Source organism: Trichoderma gamsii, assembly GCF_001481775.2.
Source record: "Trichoderma gamsii strain T6085 chromosome Unknown Scaffold_16.2, whole genome shotgun sequence".
NCBI lineage: Eukaryota > Fungi > Ascomycota > Sordariomycetes > Hypocreales > Hypocreaceae > Trichoderma > Trichoderma gamsii.
Window position 1 is genome coordinate 5,592 of NW_020171353.1, and position 12,590 is coordinate 18,181.

The 12,590-nt window shown below is 51.4% G+C and overlaps 3 protein-coding genes across 3 annotated transcripts; 2 read left to right on the forward strand and 1 right to left on the reverse strand.

Annotated features, from left to right (window-relative positions):
• Nucleotides 1-204: 204 nt before the first annotated feature.
• Nucleotides 205-1,491, reverse strand: TGAM01_v205159 (hypothetical protein; the record flags this gene model as incomplete). Its single annotated transcript, XM_018803451.1, has 3 exons — nt 205-603; nt 1,104-1,284; nt 1,334-1,491. The coding sequence occupies 3 exons, from the start codon at nt 1,489-1,491 to the stop codon at nt 205-207; spliced, it is 738 nt and encodes a 245-aa protein (XP_018663489.1).
• A 2,203-nt stretch (nt 1,492-3,694) lies between these two features.
• On the forward strand, nt 3,695-4,096 carry TGAM01_v205160 (hypothetical protein; the record flags this gene model as incomplete). Its single annotated transcript, XM_018803450.1, has 1 exon — nt 3,695-4,096. The coding sequence occupies one exon, from the start codon at nt 3,695-3,697 to the stop codon at nt 4,094-4,096; it is 402 nt and encodes a 133-aa protein (XP_018663488.1).
• Nucleotides 4,097-4,393: 297 nt separating this feature from the next.
• TGAM01_v205161 (RAN protein kinase) lies at nt 4,394-6,000 on the forward strand (the record flags this gene model as incomplete). The annotated part of the gene is made up of 2 exons (XM_024549587.1): nt 4,394-5,075; nt 5,147-6,000. The coding sequence occupies 2 exons, from the start codon at nt 4,394-4,396 to the stop codon at nt 5,998-6,000; spliced, it is 1,536 nt and encodes a 511-aa protein (XP_024405620.1).
• Nucleotides 6,001-12,590: the final 6,590 nt, after the last annotated feature.

Genomic DNA, 12,590 nt, shown 5'->3' on the forward strand with positions numbered 1-12,590 from the left:
TTCCGTATTACCGCTGCCATAGCAAAGGGACGGCGACTAACATCGCATCTCGTACATACTGTAGCCAGTAGAGTGATTAGACGCCCTGTCAGTTTCAGCCATGAAAACGCCAGCGAAAAGGCCACATAGCCCTGCATATCCAAGCTGCCGTCCCGATCGAAGAATGATGAAACCATCGGCTATCAGACAGCGCAGGTGTCATCATCAAACTCGACTGATCGCCGCGCGGATCGCAATGCAAGCAGCAAAGCCGAGAGCCCGTGCTCGCTCGTCCATGCAAGTAGACACAGGGGCCGGACAAGCACCGCCGTCAAAGAGCGATCGCCGGATTCCCAGCCAAAGCCCAGCAAAGGATTCACGCCGAGTCAAAGGCGCACAGGCCACCGGGCAAGGACCGCCCTTGCTTGGGTGCCCAAAAGCTCCAGAAGGCCAGATCCCAGGTCTCGCTTGGCACAGCGTCCAGCGTGAGGCTATACCAGGGCCGGCTAGATGCGGGCCGCCCGCCATGACAGGGAGGAGAGCAAAACTTCGCTGAGGCGCAGGGGCGACGACAAAGAATAGGAGACCCAGGCCTGGCAGACCGCTAATTGGTGCGGCGCCGTACTGGATACATCAGCCACGTGCGGAATCAGGGCTGGTCGCACGGATCGCGCTGGAGCTGCACCAGACCTGCCACGGCCGCAAACTGTGTGCGTGGCCGTGCACGTGTACAAGTACCTGCTGGCCCCTGCCACCACCGGCCAATCACAGCGCCCAGATGGCCCGTCTTTCGCTCCGGGTTCTAGTAAGATCTAGACAAACTCTATCGAGTCACGACGTGTGCAAATATTGACTGGAGCGCTGGAGTCAACTAACGGCATCACGGGGCCCTCCCCAGCTCCCTTCCCTTCATCTTCATCTCCGAGACAGCGACAGACAACTGGACGCGGACGGAGCACGGCCCAGAAGGGACGAGACCCTTGCTTTGGCGTGCACAGCGCCTTTGCTTTGCATCATCAAGTCAAGCCACCAGTCAGTCTCTCAGCAGTCACTTCAGCCAGTCAGTCGCTCAAGGCATGGCACGGCCCTCCATCGCGGCCGCAGCCAATGCTGCACTAAATCACTAATCCTGCTCCGGGAGCGTCTAGAGCGTCCAAGGCGTCGTCGCATCTCTGCAGGCCAGCACCAACGGCGGCTGCCAAGTGCATCAGGTTGACGCTGCGGCATGGCAGCGGCGGGCATCGACGGCCGTTCGATTGGACGCCTCCTCCAACCCATCTCCATAAACCGTCCTCGTACCATCGTCTACGGTAGCAGTGCTTGTGCGAGTATGTTGTAGTACGGACAGCCTCACTGCTGCTCGGCCATGGGTGGGACCACTGCTCCCTTGTCGACGAGATTGCTCAACCAGAAACAAGGCTGGTGAAGCATTGCATGAGAGCGGGGTGGGGATCTGGTGACGGCTGATTGGCTCATGGCCTCTGCAATGCTCTCTTTGCAGGTTCCTGGCATCGCGTCCCAATCAGACGACGACGCCGCCGCCACTACCGGATGCAGGCGTCCGCTTCTGGCTAACAACGCCTGTCGTCTGCCATCGGCTGAGCAGTTGGCTCATCGCTGCTGCGGGCAATATGGACCACGTTTGCTCCGTACCAGCGCTCGCTATGCCTGGTTTTGATACTTGTATGTATGCGGCATGCAGCCGGGGGCAGGCAGCGAGGTGGACGACTGGTGAGCAAGTAAACGAACCAAGACTGATCTGTGGCGACACGGGAACCGAGCCTGGGTCATTGGATTCTTTAGACCAGTATGGACTAATGGAGCACGGAGTACATACACGCTCCCTCGGAGCTTGTTGGCAGCAGAGCGTACAGCAGCCGGCGTCGATGCTTCTCTCCAGCTGTGTCCACGTTCCCTATGGGGGCCGCCAGCGACGGCCAGCGCAGAGGAACAACTTGATGCCAACACCGGCCGCGTTGTCGACCACATGGCGCCTAATCATATTATTAGAATCTGTACTGCATTCCTCACATTTGCCATTGGCTCACCCCTTTTGTCTTTCATCCTCTGATTTGGCCAGCAAACGCCGCACACGTTAATCCGGAAACTGGCACTCCTGAATCTTGTCTGACAACCGCAGTGCTCGTACTCTCCAGCACTCCCAAAGGGGGGCTCATACGGTGCTGGTATGAATTCTGCACTACCAGTATACAGGACGTGGGCTGGGCAGAGCAATCAGCCACTCGGACCAGTCACAATACGGTAGCGATCGCTATCTGGCTCCTGCAGCAACTCCAAAGTACAAGCAAAGTCGGCGGTTTATTGGCTGGCCGAGACCATCGACGCTATCACCATTGATGGGGAAATGCATGCACACAGCTGCATTGCTCAGCGGAGCAGCACAGTGTAAGCTACGCCATCTTCTTTTCTGGCTTTTTCTGTTTCGCTTGTCCCTCATACCGTTCGTGTTGCAGGTTTTCCTACCCACTCCCTCCACTGTATTGATGCTGGTCTAGTGTCTACAGGATGAAATGGCCGCTTGCAATCATCGATCAGCTAGGTATCTACAGCATTATGCCCGCTTATGTCGAGTGCTGCCACGGCACAATGGAATGAGCTACGCCATGTAGCTTCCCTTCCGTGTCATGATGACTTGACAAAGGAGCCTCTCTCATGGTTGGACAGAGAGACCTACCAAAACTAGTAATACCTACTTCTACTTGTAAGCATAAGGTAGGCAGGTTGGCAGCCCAGCAGACAGGCAGCATTGCTTCATGCATTTCAGTCTGGCTTTGCTGCCTATACCCACCAGACGTCCTGCTGAGGGTCAGCATGTTTGTGCCGTGCCGTGTTTTTGCCGTGTGTCCTTTGGCGCTGCGATTGTTCAGGCGGCAGAGGAGCAAAGGACCCAGCGCATGCCGAATACAGACGGCCGGAGGACGAGTACACAGAAGACTAGCTGCTGCGGAGTACAGCATACTGGACCCAGGACATCACCCGTTTTCTTTCACAATTTGCCTCCGCCACGGAAAGTTAGCTTGTGGCCTGACAAAGATTGACCAGAAACTCCGTTTCCATTCCAGCAGCCACACATTCGAACGGCATAGAAACGCATCGAGTCAAGGGCTTGTTCTCCTCTGGTCCTCTCTCAGAAACGGGAAGATCATGCCAGTCACGCGGCAGACCATGACGCTCTGCCTGGAGAGCGAGCTGTGTGTGGGTGGTGGGAAGAGGCCAGCCAGTCAGTTCAGTTCAAGGTCTAAAAGCAGTGCGAGTGCACGGTTTGACTGAAGGCGAAAGGGCGTTGACCTACAGTACGGTGGGCCGCCGCAGATCCGACGTGCTCGCCCCATTACGGCGGCTCAACCTTTCACTGTGACACCGTTGAAGCCGACTGGATCGGGGGGCTGGAATCGCCCAAGTGTTTCCTTTGGCCACCATCATTGACGTTGTGAGTGGGACCAAGGGTTCGCTAGCGCAAGCCGAACACAAGGGGGTGTGTGTGAGGGCGAGCAAGCGGATGACACAAAGTCACAGCGAACCACTTCATTTGGTGTGTCAGAGCATCCTCGCCTTCTCGTATATTGCTCAGCGTCGCGCCACGATCCCTGCCTCGCTAGTCCCGCGCCCACCAAGGCTGGCGATGAACATGGTAGCGCTGGTTTAAGAATAGCTGGCGCATTAGTTTTCCCCCCTGCCGACTAAGACACCACCCATGCCATTCATCTCTTCCAACAGACCAGGGTCTGATGAGCTTTTACAGGTGGAGCCTTTGGTGTGGATGCTCCACGCAATTCTCAAGCCCCGAGACGAAGAATACGCCTGGGGTGCGTCTCTGCTGGGGTCTGAACGCCGCCTCGCTCTACCCAAAGATCCACGCCGTGTCCTAAAGGTGCAGCTTGATATCTACCTCATGTTGCCCACTCTCGGCCGAGGACTCAATTACACGCATCACCACGTTCACGACTTTCCTTCAACGCCTCATCTTCCGTCAATTCAGCTTTCTCTTCTGGAACTTAGGACTCCAGGCCATTTCATCCTCCTAAATCACATCTCTTCTACCAATCCGACAACCCTCGTCACCCCGAAGCAGTTGCCAATTCAACGTCGTTCTTGACCCGTTTGTTCGGCTGTTCGAGAACCCTTTTCTTTTTTTCTGGCCTTTATGCGACTGCTCCTGGTATCCTATTGGAAGTTCGATCTGTGATTCTAGGGAACCTCCCTTGAGACCTCGACAACTTCTAAACAGGAACAACACACCATCCACTCTTATCTTGAGGACTTTTTCTTTTTCTTTTCTTTTATCATCCTATTCGCCTTATCTAATATCAATCTCTCCGTCCTCTGGTCTGGTACTTGACTTGAATCCTTGGACCATTGAACTTTTTGGAGAGCCCCCTACAAGTCGCTTAACATGCAGCACCATGCCCCGTATGGATATCCCACTCCCCCGGCCTCTCCCACGTACGACGACCCCAAGTGCAACGTCCAACAGCCCTTTGCGACACGCACTTTCCAGCCCCGATGTGTGCCCCTTGCCCCAGAACAGCGTATAGGACGACTTCTTGAGGGTAAGCTCCAGCTCACTGATATTCTTGGTACCGGCGCATATGGTGTCGTTTACACTGCCTTGGATATCAACACTGGAGTTCGGTATGCTGTAAAGTGCCTGAGCAAGTACAATGCCGATGGAACACCCTTGGAACGCCGCCAGATTGCCTACCAGCAGCGAGAGATTCGCCTGCACTACCACGCATCGGCGCACCCCAATGTGGTGTCCATGCTAAAGATTGTGGACGACCCTGACTGCATCTATGTTATTCTTGAGTACTGCCCTGAGGGCGATCTCTTCTTGAACATCACAGAGCGTGGTCAGTATGTTGGTAAGGACGAACTCTCCAAGAAGGTGTTCCTTCAGATCTTGGATGCCGTCGAGCACTGCCATAACTTGGGGATCTTCCACCGGGACCTCAAGCCTGAGAACATCCTTGTCACCGACAATGGAGAGACCGTCAAGCTCGCCGACTTTGGATTGGCCACCAGTGAAGACCGCTCCGAGGACTACGGATGTGGCTCGACCTTTTACATGAGCCCAGGTAAGAAGCATCTCAACCTTCGCAACATATTAGACAAAAAGAGAACTTGGCTAACGGAGACAATTGTAAAGAGTGCTTGGATCCTTCTGCAAGGAAGCCATACTACATGTGTGCCCCCAATGACGTCTGGAGTCTGGGAGTTATTCTGGTTAATCTCACTTGCGGACGCAACCCATGGAAGCAGGCTTCCTTCCAAGACTCTACCTACCGAGCTTATGCTCGCTCTCAGGATTTTCTCAAGACTATCCTCCCCTTGACAGATGAGCTCAATGATATTTTGGGACGCATCTTCAACCCCAACCCCGAGCACCGGGTCACTCTGTCTGAACTACGGAACAGGATCATCGCATGCTCCCAGTTCACTGTACCAGCAGTGGCTCCCATGAACGTGCCCACCTCCACTACCCAAGACCAATACGTTTCCAACGAGGACGCAATCGTTGCCGACTTTTGCGAGTCTCTTTCTTCTGCTTCTGCGACGTCGGATGAAGGTTCACTCGTCTCCAGCGTATCAACTCTTGATGACCTTGATACTGATGAAGAGGATGATGACTTCATGTCCGATCAGCAAGACCTGCCTCAGGAATACATTCAAACATACGAGCCTGAGGAACTGTGTGAACAGCAGCCCATCTTCCACGGCCAGGAATTTATTCCACAACAATACACCGGCCCTGTTCCTGTTCCTCTACACGCTCCTATTGTCCCTGTTCCTGTGGTGGAAGCACCTATACCGCACATGCCCTGCCAGCAGGTCCCGATGCCTATTCAGGCACCCATTCCTGTGCAGCCTGCTTGCACACCGAAATCCTTCTTCCACTTGTGGGAGGTGGTAAAATACGTTCAGCAGGTGCCAATGATGCAGCATCCTGCACCCTTCCACCAGCAGGTGTCTTTTTTGTCGTCGCTGCATAGCTGCTACTAGAGACCCAACATCTCACGACTTTGTAATATCTTTTCGACACCAACCTCCAACCCAAAAACTTTCGGCTTCCTTGAACATAATGCTTCCCTTGATTTTACACGGGCATCAAGACCCAAAGGCTCGAAGCCAAACTTGTCGAGAACACCTTATCTTTTTAATGCCACGCAATTTCGGATCAAAATGGAAAAAGAAAAGGCGTTTCGACAAAATTTCCGCGACAAAATTGGATGTCTCAATTTGAGACATCAAAAGCCTAATATTCGATTCTTTCTGTGTTGTATCTATCGACCAATTTTTAACAATTCGCCTTGACCGCACTGGTTTTTCTTTTTCTAGCGAGGAGTTTTTTTTCTATTTTACTAAAAGACCGAGGAGTTTGGGAAAGCGTGTCCTTCATATCGAGGCATTCAGTACCGGCGCAAAGAATATATATCTGAGAGAAAGAGGCATACAGGACATTTCTTTTTTCTGGAGAATGAGAGACGGGGAGTTATTTGTCAAATTTTTTTGATGGACGCGAGATGGAAACGACACTTGACGATTTTGAGAGAAAAAAAAAACACAAAACCGATAATGGAAAGCTCTATTCTAGAGCTGGATTTCACTACACTCCTTCGCTACTGGAAACAACAAAACACCGATTTCCAGTCAATTTTTTATATTTTCTTTTGTTTACGATCCTAAGACACAATGTTGGTGTCTTGTTTTGTGAGAGATCACACAAAGATAGAAGATTCTGGGCTCTAGCCCACGCGGAGATGCTTAAATTGCTACCGCACACGTTTTTAAAGAGAGATAGACGGGCAGAAGCCTAAGCCTATCAAAACAAATATACGTTTTATCATACACTATGAAATATTTTCTACAACGTGCCATCATACTGTCCTTTGATTCTACTGCGATAAAGACAAAAACGTCCGTAAGTGATACAGAGCAGCAGCAGCTGTGAGTAGGATGGGGACAAATGTGAAATGCTGACTCCCCATACTGAATCTGACAATGGTGTGCTAGCTACTATCTTTAGTGACGTGAAGTCTTGATCATGGACTGCTCAAGCTGGGCCAATACCTCAGGCTCGCGAAGATGGGCAGCCAATTTTACTACCCAGGTCTACTACCTAACCAACTGCTACTGTTTCTCCAACACCGATGGAACACGCTGCGATTCTATGGGTAACATGTGGTCCCAAGGCCAGCGAGCCAGTTCATCCCCTGAGCTAGTGGCCGCAGGTTCCGGGACCCAGTCAAAGATTGACAAGATACAAAAGAAAGAACGCGCCATTTTTGGAGTAGACAGGGGGGCGTGAGGAGCCAGCACACATTAGTCAACGAGCTCTGCATTGCTGTGTGCCACGATGTAGTTTGTTTCTCTCGCTCCAGTCGCAGGTGGACAGAATGTTACTGGCCATTACAAGGTGAAGAAGGGAGGGGAGTCCTTGGTTCTAATCATGGGACTGGCGTGGCGCCAGCCTACTTTTCCCTTCAAGGTCTGTTGTTTAGAAGATGCAGTAGAAGGGCATGTGGATGACGCTAAGCTCTGAAGCTACGATAGACGAATGCTAGCGTCTTCAATGATGTGGAGGCTTATGGGATTCATGGATGATGGAGGCCAGATGAGCTGTGCTTTTTGTTGGCGTTGGAGAAGGCGAAATTAGCGCGGTATGGATTGCAACCCTCGTTGCTTTAGCATGGCAACAAGAGGAAGCATTGAATCGACTACTCCGGAAGGGGTGCTAGTGTCCTTTGGCGTTGGGTAGGAAAAGAAAAGAGGCAGAAATTGGCTTTTCGGCTCTGGGCTGGCTCAATGTGACGCTGTGGGGTGGTAAGGAACCGATATCACAATCTGGATTGGAGAATGCCCCATGACAAACTGCGCTTGGATAGGACTAGATTGGGCTGGGCTTTCGAGAAAGACAAAAAGAGGGGACGGCAAGGACCCAGACCACCCTTGTTGAAGGGGGATAAGGGAAGCTGGAGGGCTTGCTATTCGCTGAAAGCAGAGATTGGAGATGACGAGGGTATGAGAAAAAGGAGCCAATGGCTTGGGAAAAGGCGTCGATGTGTGTGGAGCAGATTGCAAGAAAGGAAAGGAAGGATGGGAAAGAAAAAGCTGAGCAACTGATATCTGGGCTGGGCTGTGCTTGGGTGGGGGAAGAGGGACTGCATGCTGTGCTTCTAATTGGAGAGACGGGAGCACGACGGATGATTGTTTCGGCATGGGCGAGAAAGCTGCTTTGATGCTTGATGAGGTGGTGTGGTGAGGTGGTATTTTCTGCAACATGCAAAGCTAGGGGACCTGCCAATGACCGCATCTCGTACAGTTAGCCAAAAAGGCCAGGCTTACTTGGATGAGTCGTAGCGGCAAGCATTAGCGTTGCGTTCGATTGCTTCCAATGAGATTGGATGGATGGACGGGGAACGCAAGCTTGCAGAGCACCACGGAGATTGATAGAGGAAGAAAAGAAAGCTGCCAAGCTGCTTTGTAAAGAAAAATAAGTGGCGAAGGGCGAGGATCGTGCCTGGTTGGTTCGATACAGGGGGACTTGCACGGAAGAAGCCTGGCTTGGAAGCCCGCTGGGCAGAGATGATGGACTGGGTGTGAGGCGAGAGGCGATGATTGGGTCGATTCAGTACATATTTGACTGTCAATCAATTTGCAGCTTTGGTTCGCGGGCAGAAACTGGAGGGGAGGAGGGCCGGAGGTTGAGATGCGTGTTAGTGATGAGGGGGATTTGTTGATTGTCGGGAGGAATATTTGGCTATGACGGCTGTGATGATGCCATGAGGCCGGGCGGATGCAGTCATGGTCTTCTTCTGCCTACCTATTACAGCAGCCGCTGTTAGTGAGGCTGTTTTGGAGGATGGTATGTCATACGGTTGGCTTGATTGATGGGCCTGGCTTTTAGGCAATCGAGATGCAAGGCATAACTAAGACGGGTAGAGCATGACGAAGCAGTGGCTTGATACAACTCTTTGTGTTCCTTTCTACTTTTATTTTTGCTGCGGCGTGGTGTCACTACTTCTGAAAAGCAAGCAGGGCGAAGCAAGGGGACTTTGACGCAAGCCAGAGATGCAAGGAGAGTCTAGATTGGCATGCAACCAAGTATAGCATCATCTTCCCGAAGTCAAAGTCATGACAGCATCCCGGACCTTGCTCGGCTTTGGAGCCAACGCGTTGAATATTGAGGCTGAAGATGCCGTCGATAATAGCATCTAGTAAAGCAAACCGCCCTGGTTCTTGAGGAGTTACTTTAGTTGCGAGGCGTTCACCCTACTACAATAATAGAAATTGCTCAAAAAATAGAGCTTATTTAGGAGCGTTAAGGACTTAGACGCTGGGGCAGGATTTTAGTGGCTTTGGGAGCTGGGAGCTGGGAGCTGAGAGCTCTGGAGAGCTAGCAAGGCCTGCCTTGGCTGGAGTTTGAGCCAGTGTCACTGGTGTCACTGGTGCTTATGCGTGTTTAGTAGAGATTTACGTGTATTGCTAGTATGGAGAAGATGGAGAAGATTGAGAATGTGACTCCCCTCGAGGTATGATCACAGCATATGCTACAAAGCTCTGACATGTTGATATGGATCAAGAATCAGGGTTTGCCGTAGGATAGCAAGCATTGCTACTGCAACGGCCCGTCCGCACAAAAAAGAAAGTCACCGCAAGGAAACAAATCTTGGTTGGACGTCATGCCCAGCCCGTACGAATATGCAAGATTGCATGTAAGTAAGCCAGGCTCCGTGTCCCGGTAGCGCCATCTGTCTCTCAAGCCAGGCTTTTGCTCATCCGTAAGACACCCGTCAGGCCAGTGCACCGACTATCAAACAGGCAAAAAAAAAGGGAAGCATCAGAAACAAAAATAGAGGCCAGAGGAAGAAACACACACCCCCGTGGTATGACGGCAACCTCACGGGACCCAAAGACACAGCGGCATGGGTGACGGGCTCCTCCAAGTTCTGACCGGGGATCGTGGTTTGGAATTCGGAGAAACGGCTGTTTTTTCTTTTCTTTTCTTCTCCTTCGTTCTGCTGTTGGGCATCACCCTGGTCAAGCCTCATGGCAGCCTAGCTAGCAGAATAAGACCAAGATGCTAACTAAAATCCCAGCCGACTAACCATGGGAAGGGGTTCAAGCTATTCCCGTCCCATAGCAAAAAATGTCCTCCTGGATTTACCCCGTAATCGAAGTGACGAGTGACGGGACTACAGTAGAAGTCAAAGCGTCCATCACACCGCTTCTGAGGGGAAAATCCAGTGGCCGGGATGGATAGCTGCGAGCAGCCGTTGGATATATTCCTGGGCAGCTGAAAAAAAGGAAAAAAAAGCCCATGAATATGACTAAGTTGCTAGTACGACCGACGGGCTGACAGAGTGACAATCAAAAATTCAATGCTTGAAGCCAACAGCCGAGAGAGACACACACCGAAAGCCTTGCGAGTTGGTGGAAATTGCAGTGCTGGTGATTGATTCGTGGCTGTCTGCAGGATTCCTGAATCATTTTTGCAGCAATCCTCTTTTTTTCTTGTTCACGGAGCACAATCATGCCGTGCCGCATCCTACAGGGGAGGACCAAGCTGCTGCATGTTGCCGAGCCGTATTGCCTACATGCTGTACTGTAGTCTACAAAGTCGGTCTTGTAAGCGTGTAGTTGGTGTTGCTACTGTACTGTATGAGTCGTTGCTCAAGAGACCTCCCAGCAAGCAGCAGAAGCAAAGCAGCGGTCACTCACTCACTCGCTCTCGGCTCAGGCTCAAGCACAAGGCCATGCCATCTCATACATCCCTTCTCTTCTCGTCTACTCCATCCATCCCGTGCTTGCATGAATTACAATGCAGTCGCCTCTCCACCTTTGCTTGAAGCAGAGGGAATGACCATCAACGAAAACAAACAAATAGAACAGGATAACGGGGGCCGAGCATCTGCCACCACTCGCTACGACTGTCTGCTCCAGAAGGGGGGCAGCATCAGCTTCTCTCCCGTCGCCACGTATGCGCACCACCTGGATAGCGCCACTATGCATGTCTCTCCAGGATGGGGAAGACAGCCAAGGTCGCATCTGCCAGCGACTAACACAAGTCAAGGCGCAGCTGTGAGGCCATGTGCGAGGAGCACGCTGTACAGTATCTGCTCTTCTAGGCCACTGCTTTAGCAGCATCCAAGGGCCTACAATGCATCATGCAGAGAACCTCCTCCCAATGTACGAATCCAGCAACTTAGACGAGGAGGCAAAAAGAGGGTCAGGCGGCATTTGGGCCGCGCTACTGCTGTGACACGAAAGAGCACGCAGTCACATGCGGTGCTTACTGCTTGAGGGAAATAGTGGACGATGCAAGAAACAGAATCCCGTAGAGGGCATTCTTTTTGTGATTGGAGCTGCCTTGTTGCTGTGGTGAGAGAGGAGCTTTTCAGGTGAGAGAAGGCAAACCAAAACGTGAGAGTTGATAGCTTGAGCAGCTCGCTTGGAGATTCCTGCTTGGGTCGCTGTGCATGATTTTGGCCTAAATTTGTTTTTGTTTACTTACAAGTATTTCGTGAATATGATTGATTGTCATCCATCTGTACTGTATGTCAGGGCCAAGAGCGGATGACTCTCTCCCTTGCAGCGAGCAGCATGAGTGTCATATCTGTTATACATGATTTGCCATATCTTTTGTACGGCAACACCTCGTGGAGCAGCAGCAGCGTGGCATCAAGCAGCAAGTCTCCATCCACACATACAGTAGTAGATGGGCTCGGGCAACAACGTTCTTATCGGGTGCTTAGCAAAACCTGACCCTTGCATCAAAGCGCGGCTGCCCATGTGGTCAAGAGGAGATCCCAAAGTCTACCCGTTGCTTACTATTTGCCTCTCATCTTTCTAGCAAGGCACGGGATGTGAAGCGGTATGCCCAATGCCGGGCTTTCTCCACACGTCGAAAGGCAACTTGCTGGTCTGAATGAATCAGAATTACAAACGCCCCAATAAAAGCAAATGGAGACCAGTATCCAATACTACTAGTGAGCCGTGATTTTGAATGCTGACAGTTTCGATGGCCGACCGGTACTGCCGGCAAGTGCATACGTAACACTATGGCTTTGTCTCTTTGGAGGGATTAAGAGGAAGAATGAAAACCCACAGTATCAGTTTTATATCCACGGAGCTTTGGAGATTTGCGATGCCGCGGAGTTGAGATCTTGAGATGTGCGAGAGTGAAGCCAAGACCTTGGTCAATTCAGAACTGGATCGGTGTTTAGAGAGGAGCAATTTTGAGTTGTTTGCTGGTTCTTCAGTTGAGCCAAGTACCTACTATGCTGTTGAGATCCGGGCCTTGGGCACATAATCCGTAGCTGTAAAACTGTTAAGGTATTCCTCCTGCTTTGGCTGAGATAGATACACTCTTACTACCACAGTGAGACCGTTGGGATAAGTTTGTTTGTTACATGCCATAAGACCGGTGATGGTGCCTCTAGTTGGTGGCGATTGGAAGCATACGTCGAAATTCTAAGATCTAATTCCATTCTCTCCTTACTAATTCACAAGCGGACACAGCTAACTAAATTCCTCATATTCAAGATGCATCATCATGGAACAAATGTTGCTGGTAAAGTCAATTCAGACAC